Here is a 15,720-nt window from a genome sequence, read left to right on the forward strand (position 1 = left end):
TCCTCAGTGTAACCCTACTACAATGAACCAGTGAGAGTGCACAATGTGCTTAATTTAAAGCTTGTGAGTAGTCCCACTGAAGTTTCAAGATTACAGGGATTGTCCAGGAAACCTCTACACCCAGGTCCTGGTAGTTTTAGCTAAGATCTAGCATTGTTGTCATAGTGACCAGTAGGCAATGAGATCCAAATTATTACTGTCTTCTCTCATCTCTGTATCTCTCCTCGGGCATTTAGAAGAGATTTTGCCTAAGGGGTAGAAATTAAAAACTACTCCACACAGCCAAATGAACACAGCTAAACTGGAAGATGACACAGACAGCAATCTTAGTCGGAAAATTCACTGTTGTTTCTCTCACCTCTGGACAGAGTCACTGCCAAAAACAAGCATAGTAGTTGTACGCTGATAGGGAATGCAGGAAGTGGACATAATAAAAATAATTAAAAGATCACGAATACACACAAAATTTTAAATTGATATGAGTGGTCTTTCCTGCTGCAAATACCCATCATTGTTGTCAAGATTTATAGTTTTTAATTGCAATTTAAAAGAGAACTGAACATACACAAGCTTCACTAAATTAAGGAAACTTTGAGTCAAGACCATCACCTTTAACAGACATTTTCAAAGCACCTTTTGGCAGAAACAGCAGCACTGTACAATTGCGGCTCCCGCAAGAGAAACAAGAAGGTGTGTGATGGGATTTCCAGTATTCTTGCAGAGCTCAGAGCAGGATATTTCAAAGGGAGAGCTGCTCGGTGCCAGAATTCTGTCCTAGGCTATGCAAGAGAAAGCACAGTCCCCAGCACAGGACCAGATTTGGCCCCATGTTTTCAAGAATAAGAAAACTAATTTCATTCACTGATCTCATGTAACCAAGTGTGACTGTTTTGTACATGAACCTTACCGTCTGTATTTCAGGCAGTCTGCTTTCACAGGTCACACAGTGTTTTATGTGAATAGGATTTCCTGTGCCACACACCCGACAGATTACTCTGCCCTTTAAAATACAGAAAAAACAGACTAATCACCGGATAATTTTAAATTGCAGCCAACAGAATGGTAAGGATAAACCATCTGCTCAACAGGGATTTGAGCCTGCAGAGGTACGAGTAGCTTAGTCCTACAGATGGAGGAACTCCCTCAAGTGTGCACACACAGTGCTCAAATAACTCCTTAATAAAGTTAAGCTACCATGCCCAGCTGCCATGCAGATCTGCAGCTGATGGCAGTGTTGTTGAATTGGCAATACATTTGCCTCAGGGGCTCCAACATCAGTGTTCCCTTCAGGCTGTTTATACACTAGTGCCAATTTGCTTAGTTATACACACAGTTCCTTGCAAAGAGTCTATTATTTGCAGGGAAAATCAAAAGAAAGCCACCTTTACCTTTGGGCTACTCTTCCTGGGGAGATCTCACTGGTCAGCCCTGGTTACTGCTACGGAGTGTGAGTTTCCACCAGTGCTAGGAATTATGAGTATGACAAATTCTAGTGTCGACAAGCGTGTCCACACTAGCCACGCTCAACTGGTTTAGGATTGCCGCTCTCTACCTACATTAGGGCTGCTCTAAACCATTTAAAGCGTGGGCTGATGTCTATGACAAATTTAGAAACAACAACGAGGAGTCCTCAGCCAGTGAACATCCTCAGTTCACTTTCTGACAATCCCCATTCCCACAGTTCTTCCTTCAGCAGCCTCCTCCCTTTCCCAGAAATGCCTCCCCAGCCCATCATACCCCATGATAACAAGCTAGCTGAGAATCACCAGCTGAGACTGCATTCTACATCCCACAGGAACCCCCCGGAACCTGTCTCCCCCTCACCCCATCTCCAGTAACTGCTCCAGCTGTGCCATTCTCATAGAATAAGTAATATTTCACAATCAAAAGAGGCAAATAGAATTGTGAGGACAGATTTATTAGAGTTAAAATAGCTATGAGTAAGGTATAAATGCCTAGACAGATCAAATTAACATACTCTATACTGTGCAGAAGAAATGTATCCCTACCTCACTCAAATAGATATTACTGACATATTGTGCTCTTGTACAACATGCTTTATCATGCTACTGAGATCTATCTTTAATGACAGCTACTGTTCAATAAATATTTTAAATCCTACTAACTCAAAGTTGCGGCAAGGTAAAGACCCAAAGCCAAATGGAATCAAAACATCTGTGACAAAAAATCGTCTATAGGAAACATACAAAGCTCTAGGTAATTTACTTATTGGTTACATTGATTCTTCATTACCTTTAAGCAGATGCTGGCCTGGGGCTGCAGCTGTGGAGCTATAGGGGCCTCACATACAATACAAGTTGGTGTGTTCATTGGTACCATAGTTCTGCATTCTACACATAGTCCCATCTGTACAAAAGACAACATGATGTTTCTTTATAATGGAAAATTACACTATCACGAAAGTTAATATCAGACTTTACAATATTATCACTTAGCAGAGGGTAAAGCAGTAGGCACAGGGACCTGATATTAGGAAGCACCTACCCTATATATTATTCCTGCTACAAACGGTAAGATGTTGTCATTACTAGGGTTCTTTATAAGACAAATCCTGTAATCCTTAGTCTCTACTCAGGAAAAAAGCCTCACACTGATTCCAGTGGGACATTTACTCAGCATTGAGTCATAACACACTCACAAAGGACTGGCTCCTTTCCTCTGAGATAGGGTGTCAGGGAATGCTAAGGAAAGTACACACTGCAGCACACGGAGCATTACAATGAAATATCTATGGCAATTCACACTGCAGGAAAGTGGAATGAAATTAAGAACAAAAGAACGACCACACTGGTTCAGACCAATGGTCCATCTAGCCCAGTATCCTGTCTCCCGACAGTGGCCAGTGCCAGGTGCCCCAGAGAGAATGAACGGAACAGGGAATCATCAAGTGATCCATCCCCGGTCGCCCATTCCCAACTTCTGGCAATTGCTTCCTAAACACCTAAATCCTGGGCTATGCCCTGAGTAGATAAACCTTAGGCTATGCTTGGAGTAGCCCTCGTGGTTGTGGTGGGGAAGGATTCCTTTCCCCTGACAACATCCTGCCTTTGTAGGGAAGCTTCACAGCTGCTCTTATGGCTGCAACAGTAACACGGTGGGGAAAGGGAGGAGGAAGGGAACATCAGGGACCTCTGACCTCACCCTCACTTAAGCCGCCCCCCCCCGGCCCCAGCTGGAGTTTACATTGCACAGGGGTATACCCAGGACATCTATGGGTGCTTCAGGAGAAGGGAAAAGAATCTTCCCTCCAGGCTGCAGAGTGCCATTCTGCAGCACTTATTGCTGCTTTAAGGTTCCAGTAGGCCAGGGAGATGATATGTGCCCAAGGGCCACTTGCACAAGGAGAATAACAGTTGTATGTGCATACTTCCACACATCAGCTGCTCTTGCCATGCCCATAAATTACACCTCCCCCATGAACCTCGTAGGAATGGGCCCTGTGCCAAACAGGATCTGCTGCAATCCACCCACCATACAAGGAACCATGCGAGTTCCAGAACTTTCTACAGCCATGCAATAGATGGGGCAAGATTTTCCTCAATAATCAAAATAACCAGTGTATAATACACAGTGAATACCAAAAAGTGTCATGAACTATAGCTGTCAAAAGGAACTATTCCCATTAGACAAGTGCTCTGCTAAAAAGTGGATTCTAAGCTCCTTGGGGCAGAGGCTGGTCTTCCTATGCCTAGCACAAAGCACCTAGCACAAAGTCCTGATCAAGCCCTCTGGCACCACTGCAATGCAAATAATAAAGATTACTGTTACTTTAGCTGGGGGAAAGGGGAGACAAAGTAGAGACTGGAAACCAGGGCAGGGACGGTTTTTCAGAGTCCCGTAAAACTAAGAAAACAAAAACAAAGGACAAACTCATACAAGGTAAGTTTTGCTCAAAAAATAGATGCCTGAGTGGAAATTTGTAACTTCATTTGTCAACCCATTTATACACATTTTAGAGCTAAATTTTAACCCCCTCAAAATAGTGGTTTCATTGGAATTAATGATGACCTCTAATGTTGCCATTATAAGAGTTAATTCCAGAGTAATGCTGCCGTTCAAAAACAAGTCAATCCACATTCTCATCTAGATACCCAGCTCAGCAGATTAAATAAGGAGGCTGCTGCTGTTCTGAAGGCCTGGTGTTTATTTACTATTATTAGAGGAAAACAAGTCCAACACGAGTACTGTACTGACATGTAAGACAGTATTTGAGGGAGAATATTCTCATTTGTTTCAAACAATCTCTTTCTCCTCATATGTGATCTCAGAGATTACAGGATGGGTTCTTACCAGAAAATACCTGTTGCTTTTCTGTGTCTGTCATTCAGCATTACCCTGCTATGAATCATTTTTTAGGATAATGGGACAAGTGATTTGAATCCCACAACATTACCTATTTTGATCCATGCAGTCTTAACACAGCAGAATCAATGTTACCCATGTAATTATGGTGTACTTATTCCATAGATATACCATATTATTCAAGGTCCCTAAAGATCTTCTCTTTCCTACTACTGTAACTCTTGTCCAGGCCTTGGTCAGCTCTCATCTGATATAACCTCCTATTTCCTGTTCTCACTGTTTCTTATTTCAACCCCTACAGTCTATTCAAAATGCCACTGCCAAACTTGTTCTTCTCCTGTCACTCTGACCATACCACCCCTTTCACTGGCTTTCCACTGGCATTCATGTCAGATTCAAACTTCGCATCTTTCCCTTCATTCAAGCTGGGCACTGCCTACATCTCTACTCTTATCTCCCACAAAATGTCCCTGTATGTCCTCACACCTTTGTCTTTGCACTGTCTTCTATGCTTCCCCTTGTGCTTGGAACTCCCTCTTCTTCATCAAATCATCTCCACCACAAAGTAATAAGGGTCAAATCCTGGCCCCATTGAAGTCAATGGCCAAACTCTCACTGATCTCAGTGGGGCCAGGAGTTCATGCTAAGTGTTTAATGTAACATTTAAAAGAAAATGAAATCTACACTTTGTCCGTCATCTGGCATGTGTCTGCATTTATGGCCTCAATATTGCAAACACACACCTAAGTAGCTTTAAGTATGTGACCAGTCTCATTGAAATCAATGGGACTGCTTACATGTGTGAAATTACTCAAGTGTTTTCAGGATCAGAGACTTAGACTATTACTTGTGGCAATGACTATCTCTGTGTTTTGTACAGGATCAAACATCCTGATTATGCTTAATAGATAAGAAATAGAGCTATACAGAGCTCTAGGCTAAGATTTTCAAAGCCACCTAGTGGATTTAGACACACAATTCCCATTAATTCCAATGGGAATTGTGCATCTAAATCAGCCTCATTGTGTTATTGTGACTATTATATGTGTGAGCAAAATCCTAAAACTGTGACAGAGTGCTAGGAATCAGCACCTATTGAAGCACTATGGTCACTGTTTAATCAATTAGGCCTAGGGGATTAAGAAGAGGAGTTCCTGATGTTCTGATTGGGGCTGCAGAGCTAATGAGCTAATTAGCACATTACGGAGACTGGATAAAAGAGCGCAGAAAGGAAGCAAAGGAAAAAGCAAAGCAAGAAAGAGAAGGAGAGGAAGAGTGCAGAAGGAGGAGTCCTCTGGGAGGAGGGAGACAACTTCTCCCCTACCCTTTGTAACAGGGCTAGTAAAGCTGGATAACATAAAATACTGTGACTGCACTAGTATACAGAAGGTGGTGGAGTAAAACACTATAAATGAACTGTACGGTGGTATCTACATGGTGTCCCTCACCTCTGTTTGCCAGAAGCTGGGAATGGGCGACAGGGGATGGATCACTTGATGATTACCTGTTCTGTTCATTCCTTCTGGGGCACCTGGCAATGGCTACTGTCAGAAGACAGGATACTGGGCTAGATGGACCTTTGGTCTCTCCCAGTATGGCCTATCTTATGACTCTCTGAGCAGCTTATGCAAAGCAAAGAGGATGGGAGAAGTGTGTGCCCCATCAGAGAAATAATTAAACTATACATGCAGTCCATCAAAAGAATAATATTCATTTCCAACTGCAACAAGTTCAACATTAATGATACTGCAGCAATGTCAAAACCTAACTATCGCTAACGGGGTGTGCTCCAGCTATAGTTAAAGTTACCGAAGTAGTTCCATTTTAAAGGCTGTTCCTTAATTACTGACAACTGTCTCAAACTTTCACTTTTCAGGCTGAAATTGTCCAGATCCCGTCTCTGCCTGAAGGCAGAAAGTTAAGCAACAGTTCTGAGAACTAAAAGAGTAAAAAAAATACACTTTTGCCATGATAACATTATTCTTGCAACTCAGTGACCCTGGCTGAGTTATAACCACCTAACAGCATGCGCATGTTTGGTCCATTTTTAATAACATTTTAAAAAAAATAACAAGCTCACAAAATTCTAAAGGAAGGGGGCTACACTATACTTTGTATCACACTGTATTTTGTATTGTATTAAAATGGATCAGCATTAACTCCCAGGTTTATTTATCCTAAGAAATCCGCTGGGCTCAGTGGGAACTGTACAGTAGCTGATCCTCCATTTTAGCTCCTCCTGCCTGATATATTACCTTGAGACCTGCAGAGGTCAAAACCCAAGACAGATTTAACTGGGAATTGGTCCTGCTTCGAGCAGGGGGTTGGACTAGATGACCTTCTGGGGTCCCTTCCAACCCTGATATTCTATGATTCTATGATTCTACCTGAAGAGGGGTTTCTTGGGCATAGCGGGAGCGTGATGAAGATCCGTTGCTCTCTAGTTAAGTCACACTCCCTTGTCCAGTCCCACTGACTCTTGTTCCCCATCATGAGCACAAGGGAAGGGTTACAACTGATCCTATACCATTCCCCTTTCAGCATCAGGTTGCTGATAGATTTATGTGTGGACTCTAGTAATTGCATTTGCTTTTCAAGTAGGAGCCATTTATGGAGCTGAAATAAACAAGACCTACTCTTCCCATGGTATTTAACCCTATACATTGCTCACTGAGGCAAAAAAACTCATGAATAAGCAAAATCTGAAATTGGTTTTGCTAATTCAGTCAGATTTCTGCAGAACCCAAGAGTACAATCCTGGGTGCAGATACGTTCTTGTGGAAGTTACATTGTTTGTTGGCCTGACCAGCTCATGATTGGATACTGCCTCCTGTATGAGACAGAAGGAGCAAAAGTGTTAGTTGCAAAAGCAATTTATTTTCCAATCAGAGCCTGACACTGCTCTCAGTGAAGCCAGTAGAAATGTAAGTATTCGTAACTTTACAGTTTCTGAAGATTTGTTGGTCACTGCAGCTCTAATGGGAATCTATATTTTTGCTCTTTTCTGGCACAGATGAAGAGAAAATAATTTATTTTTCCAGAATATGCTTACAAGAACAGATCCCATTAGAAACTTGCCCTGGTCAGCTGAAAGCCACAGGCAAAACAAACCAGAAAGAATTATTATTGTCCCTCCTGTCAAAGTTACTGACCGATATGAAGAATTGCAGAGAGCAGGATTTTCCAACGGAAAGTGTGTTGAAAACACAGTTCCCTCAGCAGTAACTTATATAATTTGTGGAGGCTGATTCTTGAAATAGGAGGGAGTTGGTTACAATTTTTTTGCTGACCTGAGCTCCTTCAGGGGGTGGAAGGTGATACCCTGGCACTGGCAGGATAGGAGAACCACATTCTTGACAGAAGCGAGCAAAGGGATCAGATGGGCGAGGAGCTAAGCAATGTGCACACCTAGAAATAACAGCAAACTGGTTGAACGTGTTCTCAATTTGTGCTGCTAAATCCTGCAACCTCCTGTAGTGAAACCCAGCGCAGGGAATCAAAGAGCCTAGACTGGTGAGCACTTATTCACACTCACTGTCTGGGACTACTCCTGGGCAAATGCTCACCAACACGAGAAAGGGCTACATACTGGAATTTTAAACCCAATTCCTCCCCCTCCCCATTCTTTGGGATGTCAGATCACTAATTAAGTTGACATCTCACTATAATAAGACATTATCAGTAAGATACTGTAACATTAAAACAATATGACAACAGCAGTCCCCTTTTATTAACCAATGTCCACACTTACTTCCTCATTTTAGTTTAATTTAACAGCATTGTCCCTTCAATTGTTAAAGCAATTTCTCTGTGATTCCCCTGCCACAAACAGCACGGGGGAAAAAAACACCTTACTTGAAGAAGTCTGTTTCCCTCTGGATTCTCATTGTCTGGGTGCTTGTTAGACTTTTCCTGCTAGACACTGCGGAACTAATGAACTGAAATAAAGATGGTTCTTTAAGATAGTGAAACATGCACGGTAAAAATATTAATTTGATTATAAATGACTTATTACCTATAGGCTGATCTACACTGAAAAGTTAGATTGGCATAGCTACTTTGGCAAGGGATGTAAGAAACTACACCCCTGACCACTGTAGCTAAGCCAACCTAACCCGCAGAATAGATGCAGCTATGGCAGTGGAAGAGAGCTGTCAACACAGCTGACTTCGTTTGGGGAGGTGGCGTTCCGACACTGACAGAAAAACCCCTTCTCTCAGTCCAGGCTGTGTGTACGCTGCATTAGTCTCCAAGTACATTTACAGTTTAGAGACTATGCCAGCATAACCCCAAAGTGTAGATGCAGCCTACTCCAATGAAGGGGTTTTTTCCGCATCAGTGTAGGAAGTCCACCTCCCTGAACTAAATTAAGTATGTTGATGGAGGTATTTTTCCATTGACATAGCTGAGTCTGCGCTTGAGTATAGGTTAGCATAGCTATGTCTGAGGAGTATGTCTTTTCCACACCCCTGACCATGTAGCTATGTCCACCTAACTTTTCAGTGTAGAACAAGGGCTGGTCTACACTGAAAAGTTAGGTTGACCCAGCTACATCCCCATATGAATGCTTATTGTTCAAGGTAAATCTCACTGCAATTCAGAGGCTTCAGGTAAGGCCTGCTAAACCAGTGAATTTCATCTGTGATCCACAATAAGGACCTCCAGCTCCTGATAAAATAAATGTGAGTCTTACTATTTACTTTAATGAGAGCAGGATCAGATCCTACATTTTAACAATTTCACCTGTATTTAACAAACAGAAACTACTATTGCTGCAGGTCTATCAATCACTAACGAGTTAGAAAGAGAAACAGTAAGAGTCAGTCATCAATTATTTGCTCTGCCTCATCAGTCTTTACTGATGGCTGAGTTCTACTTTGGACGTTCCTTGAATTATGTATTACAGGCCTGTCACCACCAGCTTGTTTAAATCAGTACTGTACAGTATAGGCAGAGAAGTGAACTAGATGGAAAAAGGAATGAGGATGACCACGAAAGCTTCAAATATTTTTAATTGTTTAGGGCTCAGTTCTCATCCAGTCCTGCATGGTTGTGCAGGAGAGTAAAGGGATCTCAGACCACCCTGCAGGACTCACTCATCATAAATCATGATCTGGCGGAACAGTAAAGCCCATAGACCTGATATTGACCCCACCAAGCTAGTGCATGGGGAGCGGGAAGGGCCCTCAACCTGCACCCTTTATACACCAGCCAGCAACCATGCTGGTTCTGGAAATGGGCCAACCCAACCAAATTCCCCTGCCTCCAACTGGGTGCAAGGCAGGAGCGCTGGAGGAAATGTGATTCATAGGCCTCTCTCTGACTCACAGCTCCTTTCTGGAGCTATTCCCTCACACTGGGCTGAGAGTCAACTCTCAGCCTGGCCCTTATTGTTTCCCCCAGTAACTGTTTAACTTACCTGGGACAGGTGTGTTGGTGGTGATGAGATGGACTTTTCTCCATAACCTTGTGTTTCCAAATGACCATTCACGAACCGTGGCCCTTTCAAAGACTTGTGGACAGTTCTTCTCTCTAACTCCAAGTCTAAAATTACAGGCAAATTTCATCCCATCATTCCTCTATCATGCACTTCAGAAAAACATGAGATTTGATTAACATTATGACACATGTAATCCCAGGATCACATCCCAACATCTAAGAACAGTTCTCGCCGTTTTCGAAAAGGTTATTTGGCAAACAGTTTTCTGGTAGTGGAAATCTATCACAAGTTCCTCACTAATGAAGGGTTTCCTTTTGCATTTTCCCCAAAATTAAGATTTTCTCCTCTCCTAAAACCTCCACCCAAAAGTAAATTAGTGAGCGATGGTATTAGGATCTCATGCTCTTAAGCAGGCTCATTTATCATAGCTATGGAACAATCAGCTTTATTTATAGCATGAATCAAAATCTGAGCTAAGTTTTCATTTTTGCCTTGTGGTATAATCCTGCACTCCTTATGCAGGCAAAACTCTGAAGGCCCTCGACACAATTGTGTCTAAGACATCTGAAACTCCCATTAACTTAAATGTTTGTAGTGTTGTTGTGGCTGTGTTGGTCCCAGGATATGAGACGGTACGAGACAAGACAGGTGAGGTGATAACTATCATTGGACCAACTTCTGTTGGTGGACGGTACAAACTTTCAAGCTTCAAAGAGTTCTTCTTCAGGTCTGGGGAAGGTAACCAGAGTGTTTAAGCTAAATACAAATTGGGACAGATTGTTAAGCATAAGGGGTTCTACAGCACATGGGAACTCACAGAGAATGCTCAGTCTCTGAGATATCTGTGAGATTATCTGCAGTTTCCTGCAGAGAACAGAAAAATACACTCCTACCAACTACTTTCAGTGGGGTTAAGGTCCAATTTGGCTTTAATGCAGTCATACCTTGAAACTCTTGGGCTGTATCATTCCAGCTGGATTTGCTTTTCACTTTCACTCCTTTCTTTTTTAATTTTGTGACAGACAGTCCACCTTCCAGCTCCTACGAATACAAAGATTACCTGTCTATAGTCACACATGCACACTCCGTAGAACACTGAATTCAAACACATGCCTGTGCTCAGTCTAGTCATCACTCGCCTCAATTACTGTTGCCTCATCTCCTTCGGCTTCCCTGATAACAATATCATTTCCCTCCAGTATGCCTTAGGGTATGTCTACACTACAGCGCTATTGTAAGGTCTCTCATGTAGCTGCTCTATGCTGATGGGAGAGAGGTCTCCAGTCGGCTTAATTAAACCACCCCCAAAAAGTGGCGCTAGCTATGTTAGCGAGAGAACGTGTCCCGCCGACAGCTTTTGTCAGGGAAACTTCTGTCAGTCAGGAGGTGTTTTTTTCACACCCATGACCGACAAAAGTTTTACCAACAAAACTGTGTAGACATAGCCTAAAACACAGATGCTAAAATGATCATCCTTCCCTTACCCTAACTACATGGAAACTCCCCTGAAGGGACTTATGAGGTGTCCAGGTCTTTGGGTTGGGAAAGGAAAAGTATGGAAGGAGGAGGATTGTCACTGCACTGCCAGACCACCCTCATAGTATAAATTTCTTCTTAACCAATGAGATTTGTACCCCGTGGAGATAGAAAGTGGGTGCAATCTCAGCATGTGGTGGAGTGCAAGAACTATAGTGGTGCCAGGCAGTTGCACTTGGTGGTGGTGGTGTACAAGTGGGACCAGATTTCTTGTGCACATTCCCCCCTTGCACACCCAAGCAGCAGGGCACAACCAGGCTCTGAGTAAGAATTTCAAGATTTGGCCCTTTCTGGACTTCTCGTTTTCAGATGGTTAATTTTTCTAATGAGATCAGAACAATCCCAGAGAAAACATTACAGGACACGTTGAAGTGTTATTTCCAAACGAAGTCTCTGTATAAACCTTTCAGTTAAACACAACATTCCCTGAGCACGATGAATGGTAAATGTTGTAAGTTACTAGAAACTGAAACAAAACCATTCTTGCATAATGTCAGTGGCTCATAAGTAAAAGAGATGTATCACAATAGTTTTAATTGGTTGTCCCAATAAAGAACCAACCATTTGAACTTTCATAGATTTCAGTACCAGAAAAGATTGAAAACAACAAAGATGGGCAGATAAAGAAATAAAAGTAATGAAACTCTACAGCTACCTGGATTTTGTCTCTCTGTAATAGCATACAAAATGTTATGGTCAAACAGGGATTCACCGTTGCTGTAACTTGCCTGGTTGGAGAGGTCTTTCAGAAAATTCTCATCATTATCTTCATCAGCAAAGAGTATGTTTGGTGGCTCATATTCTACCAGAAATACCTTTGTTACAATGGCACTCTCCCTGCAGTCTCTGAAAGTTAATAATCAAAAGGATACAGATAGCTAGAGCACAAAATTATGGGTATTATTAGAAAGGAAATCAGTGGTGAAAATGGGTCATTTATTGAAACTCCTCCTGCTAGCCAGATTACTATTTCAGCAAGCTGCCATGATCCCTTCATACTCCCAATCAATCAGTGCTTTTAAAAAACGACAGGAATTCTATGTATGATAAAAAATTACCAGTTTAAAATGATGAAAATATGGATAATTTTAATACCTGGTTCCCTTTCATATAAGATATTCCTGATATACCTTAATCCATGTCCTCTTTCTGTCCTTGTTACTGTACAACTCCCTTGTGGGGGCGAAAAGGTGATATGCTCCACATTATACATAATGCCACATGGAATGGGAGCCCTTACCTCCAAAGCTGAACCACATTCAGCTTGCCATTCCATACCATTCATTATATGTCATTGCTGACATTTGATACCACACACATTCACTGTCCATGCCATTCATTTAGCAGGGGATGAAGAGCTGAGAATGTGTCTTTTCACAATCACAACAATAAAAAATAATGTATGGTCTGGACAGCGATACCAAGAACTATATATAAGCCTTGATTCTGCAAGTCCTTGCCCAGGGAATGCACGGTAGTTTCACTCCAGGGCAAGTATGAGCAAAGGCAGTTTGTCCCTGATCCATGGTTGGGGCCCTAAGCACCACTGCAATACAAGTAATTACTATATAATAATAATAATAATAAATGTTCTGGCATAGAAGATACTGATGTCCATACAGAGGAATACATGAATATTAATTAGACTGTAAGTTCTTTGGAGTACGGGCTGTCTTTTTGTTCTGTGTTTATACAGCACCTAACACAATGGGGTTCTGGCCCATGACGGGGACTCCTAGGCACTACAGTAATGCAAATAAATTACCATAATTATAATGCAATATAGACAGTTGCTACTTACTTGGTGACTGCCAAAGCTTTTACTGTTATTTTCCCATCAGGTAATCTGATAGGTCCCTTATACTTAAAAGTGTTATGTTCTCCATAGCCAGGTCTCCTAACGAGTTCTGGTTTACTTCCATCTAAAGTGTAATATATAGTGACATCAGGAGTATCTGAAAGACATGAATAAGATAATTACCAAAATTGTATTAGAGCTGTTCAAAAATAAGCCTCACTCCTGTAAATGCTTACACACATGCTTAATTTACTCACATGAGCAACATAAGGATGTGAGTAAGGGATTGCAAGATTAGGGCCATAATGTGTGTTTTGGTTTTTTCCCTTTCCCTCTCTCCTCACAAAATTTGGTGACAAAATAATCACAATTTCATTACAGGCCAGTCATCTTCTCACAAAAGAGTTGCAAAAAGGGTATGTGAAAATATGCACAGGTTCTACATGTGGCATGTTCGGATATGAAAAATGATCATGGTTGAAATATAAAAGTTGGAATTTCAAAACTGAGACTCTTGCTAACAGATAGGGCCTTTTCAGTGAAACGGACCCATGCTATTTTCAAGTACCAGTTTTGCAAAATCACAAAACACAAAATTATCAAATTCTAAGGTTTTCATATTTCATTGTGACTATGGAACAGACACAATAGCACAGAAATATAAGGCCCAGATCCTGCAAACACTGAAAAATTTGAGTTACGTTACACACGAGTAGCCCTATTAGCTTCAACGGGACTAGTCACATGAACGAAATTAAGCATGTGCACGTTTGCAGGATAGAGATGTAAAGGATTAATTTATGCAAGGTATTTATGAAAATAGAGTCTCATCAAAATCACGATAAAATGTGAACGCAAACACAGTATCAAAAAGTGAGAGTCAAATGACAAAATAAAAAGAACAGGGTTTATAGAACAGATTTAAAGCTGTTGTTTATACCTGATTTTATTTCTACATGTGTATTTGTGTCTATTTCATGTTTAGCCTTCCCTGGCAGAGGGAGTCGAAGTGGTATAATTTGAGGCACTGACACTGAACCAGCAGTCATTTTTCTTTGTAGTGATCTGAAAAAAATAGCAAATGTTTCTTTTAAAATGTAAGAGTAAAGCAGAAATGAATCTTCATGCAATTTCACACCCCTATTCCACCTCCCTGAAAAAAGAGAACATGAGATGCAGTAAATTGTTAATCCTTATAACAATAACATTCTTATTTGTTTTGCTGTCCATTGAACATTTTTTCCTATTGAACCCATCTGAGCATGCTAAAAGCTAATCAAAATTTTGACCAGTTCTGCAACTCTGCAATTTTGGACAGAGTGTGAGAAAAGTACCACTACTTTCATTCCAATCTGATCTTCATTGCACGAGTTTAATTGATCTCTGCATACACAGCTGAAACCAGCTTTGCCAAGGTCAGCCCTGTCCATGAGGTGTCAGTGATACATGCTGGATCTGAGTGACAGTTCATGAGATCATCATGAAGAGTGTTGGCCTTGTTTATAATAGATGTGGCTCCATCCATCTAATATCTCATGTAAGAGAAATCAGCTACTTATTTCACTATGTCTATATGAGTGCCTACATGGAACCCAAGATTATTTGCTGAACAGGACTAAAATAAGGCACTCTCTGGTATTCCTGAGTGGTGTCTTGCCTGCAGTATATTAGGACAAATGATGCTGAACATGATTTTGTCCTGGTTTACAATGGCCAGCACTGTGTCAATGAACTTAATTGTGAACAACTGTGCTTAGAGATGATAAAAGTGTATAATATAGACAAGCCCCTAATGTAGGTCTTGGGTGGTTATGTTCACAGCCAAAGGCCTTGTCTACACTAGCAAGTTCTGGTTTTACAATCAACTTCCCAACCCCCCAACATGTCTGTAACATGTCACACATAAAACCTACTACCCACTCTGCAGAGACAGGCATTCATTCATGAGAACGCTGGGATTGCACTTGTTCTGATCAAGGGTAACTATAGTGTCAGTCTGAACTTCTGTATTGCCTGTACAGACAGCAAGCACTGTGAGAGCAATTTCCAGCAGTGCCTTTACTCCTCCCACCAGATACGCCCTGGTGCAGCACATTTGCCAGAATCTGCCACCCCGAGCGCAGGATTAACAGATGGCAGAACCATTCCGATTGGTTTTCTACCACCCTCAGGGGGCCAGCTGACCACGCCGGTTTATTTGAGAAGCTGGATGGCTCTTATGCACCTGCGGGAGGCAGAACCAAAAATGGTAATTCTGTTGGTGCACCGAGTAGGTTATTTTACCGCATTCAGAATAAATGCCAAAGCCGGGCAGCCACCCGCAGCCGCTGGCTCTGGTTGTTCTACACGGCTCCCCACGCCCCGCATCAGGTTCCCCGGGCTCTGGATCCCCCCGCCCCGCATCAGGTTCCGCGGGCTCCGGACCCCCCCCAAACTGCGCCCGCCCCGCCCCGCATCAGGTTCCCCGGGCTCCGGACCCCCCCCCCCCAAACTGCGCCCGCCCCGCCCCGCATCAGGTTCCCCGGGCTCCGGACCCCCCCCCAAACTGCGCCCGCCCCGCCCCGCATCAGGTTCCCCAGGCTCCGGACCCCCCCCAAACTGCGCCCGCCCCGCCCCGGGCTCT

General features: G+C 42.4%; 1 protein-coding gene across 1 annotated transcript in view; it reads right to left on the bottom strand.

Annotated features, from left to right (window-relative positions):
* The window catches only part of DZANK1 (double zinc ribbon and ankyrin repeat domains 1), a 33,788-nt gene extending 18,672 nt beyond the window's left edge, over nucleotides 1–15,116 (bottom strand). The window contains exons 1-10 of the mRNA XM_077814137.1: nucleotides 15,018–15,116; nucleotides 14,038–14,162; nucleotides 13,101–13,254; nucleotides 12,028–12,145; nucleotides 10,708–10,804; nucleotides 9,743–9,867; nucleotides 8,179–8,261; nucleotides 7,614–7,731; nucleotides 2,254–2,367; nucleotides 908–1,000 (exon numbers count right to left, since the gene is read on the bottom strand). Coding sequence (XP_077670263.1) covers nucleotides 908–1,000; nucleotides 2,254–2,367; nucleotides 7,614–7,731; nucleotides 8,179–8,261; nucleotides 9,743–9,867; nucleotides 10,708–10,804; nucleotides 12,028–12,145; nucleotides 13,101–13,254; nucleotides 14,038–14,162; nucleotides 15,018–15,034 — 1,044 coding nt within the window. The 5' untranslated portion in view covers nucleotides 15,035–15,116. The remainder of the gene's footprint in view (nucleotides 1–907; nucleotides 1,001–2,253; nucleotides 2,368–7,613; nucleotides 7,732–8,178; nucleotides 8,262–9,742; nucleotides 9,868–10,707; nucleotides 10,805–12,027; nucleotides 12,146–13,100; nucleotides 13,255–14,037; nucleotides 14,163–15,017) is intronic.
* Between the last annotated feature and the right edge of the window lie 604 nt (nucleotides 15,117–15,720).

The sequence above is a fragment of the Eretmochelys imbricata genome, chromosome 3, assembly GCF_965152235.1.
Source record: "Eretmochelys imbricata isolate rEreImb1 chromosome 3, rEreImb1.hap1, whole genome shotgun sequence".
Taxonomy (NCBI): Eukaryota; Metazoa; Chordata; order Testudines; family Cheloniidae; genus Eretmochelys; species Eretmochelys imbricata.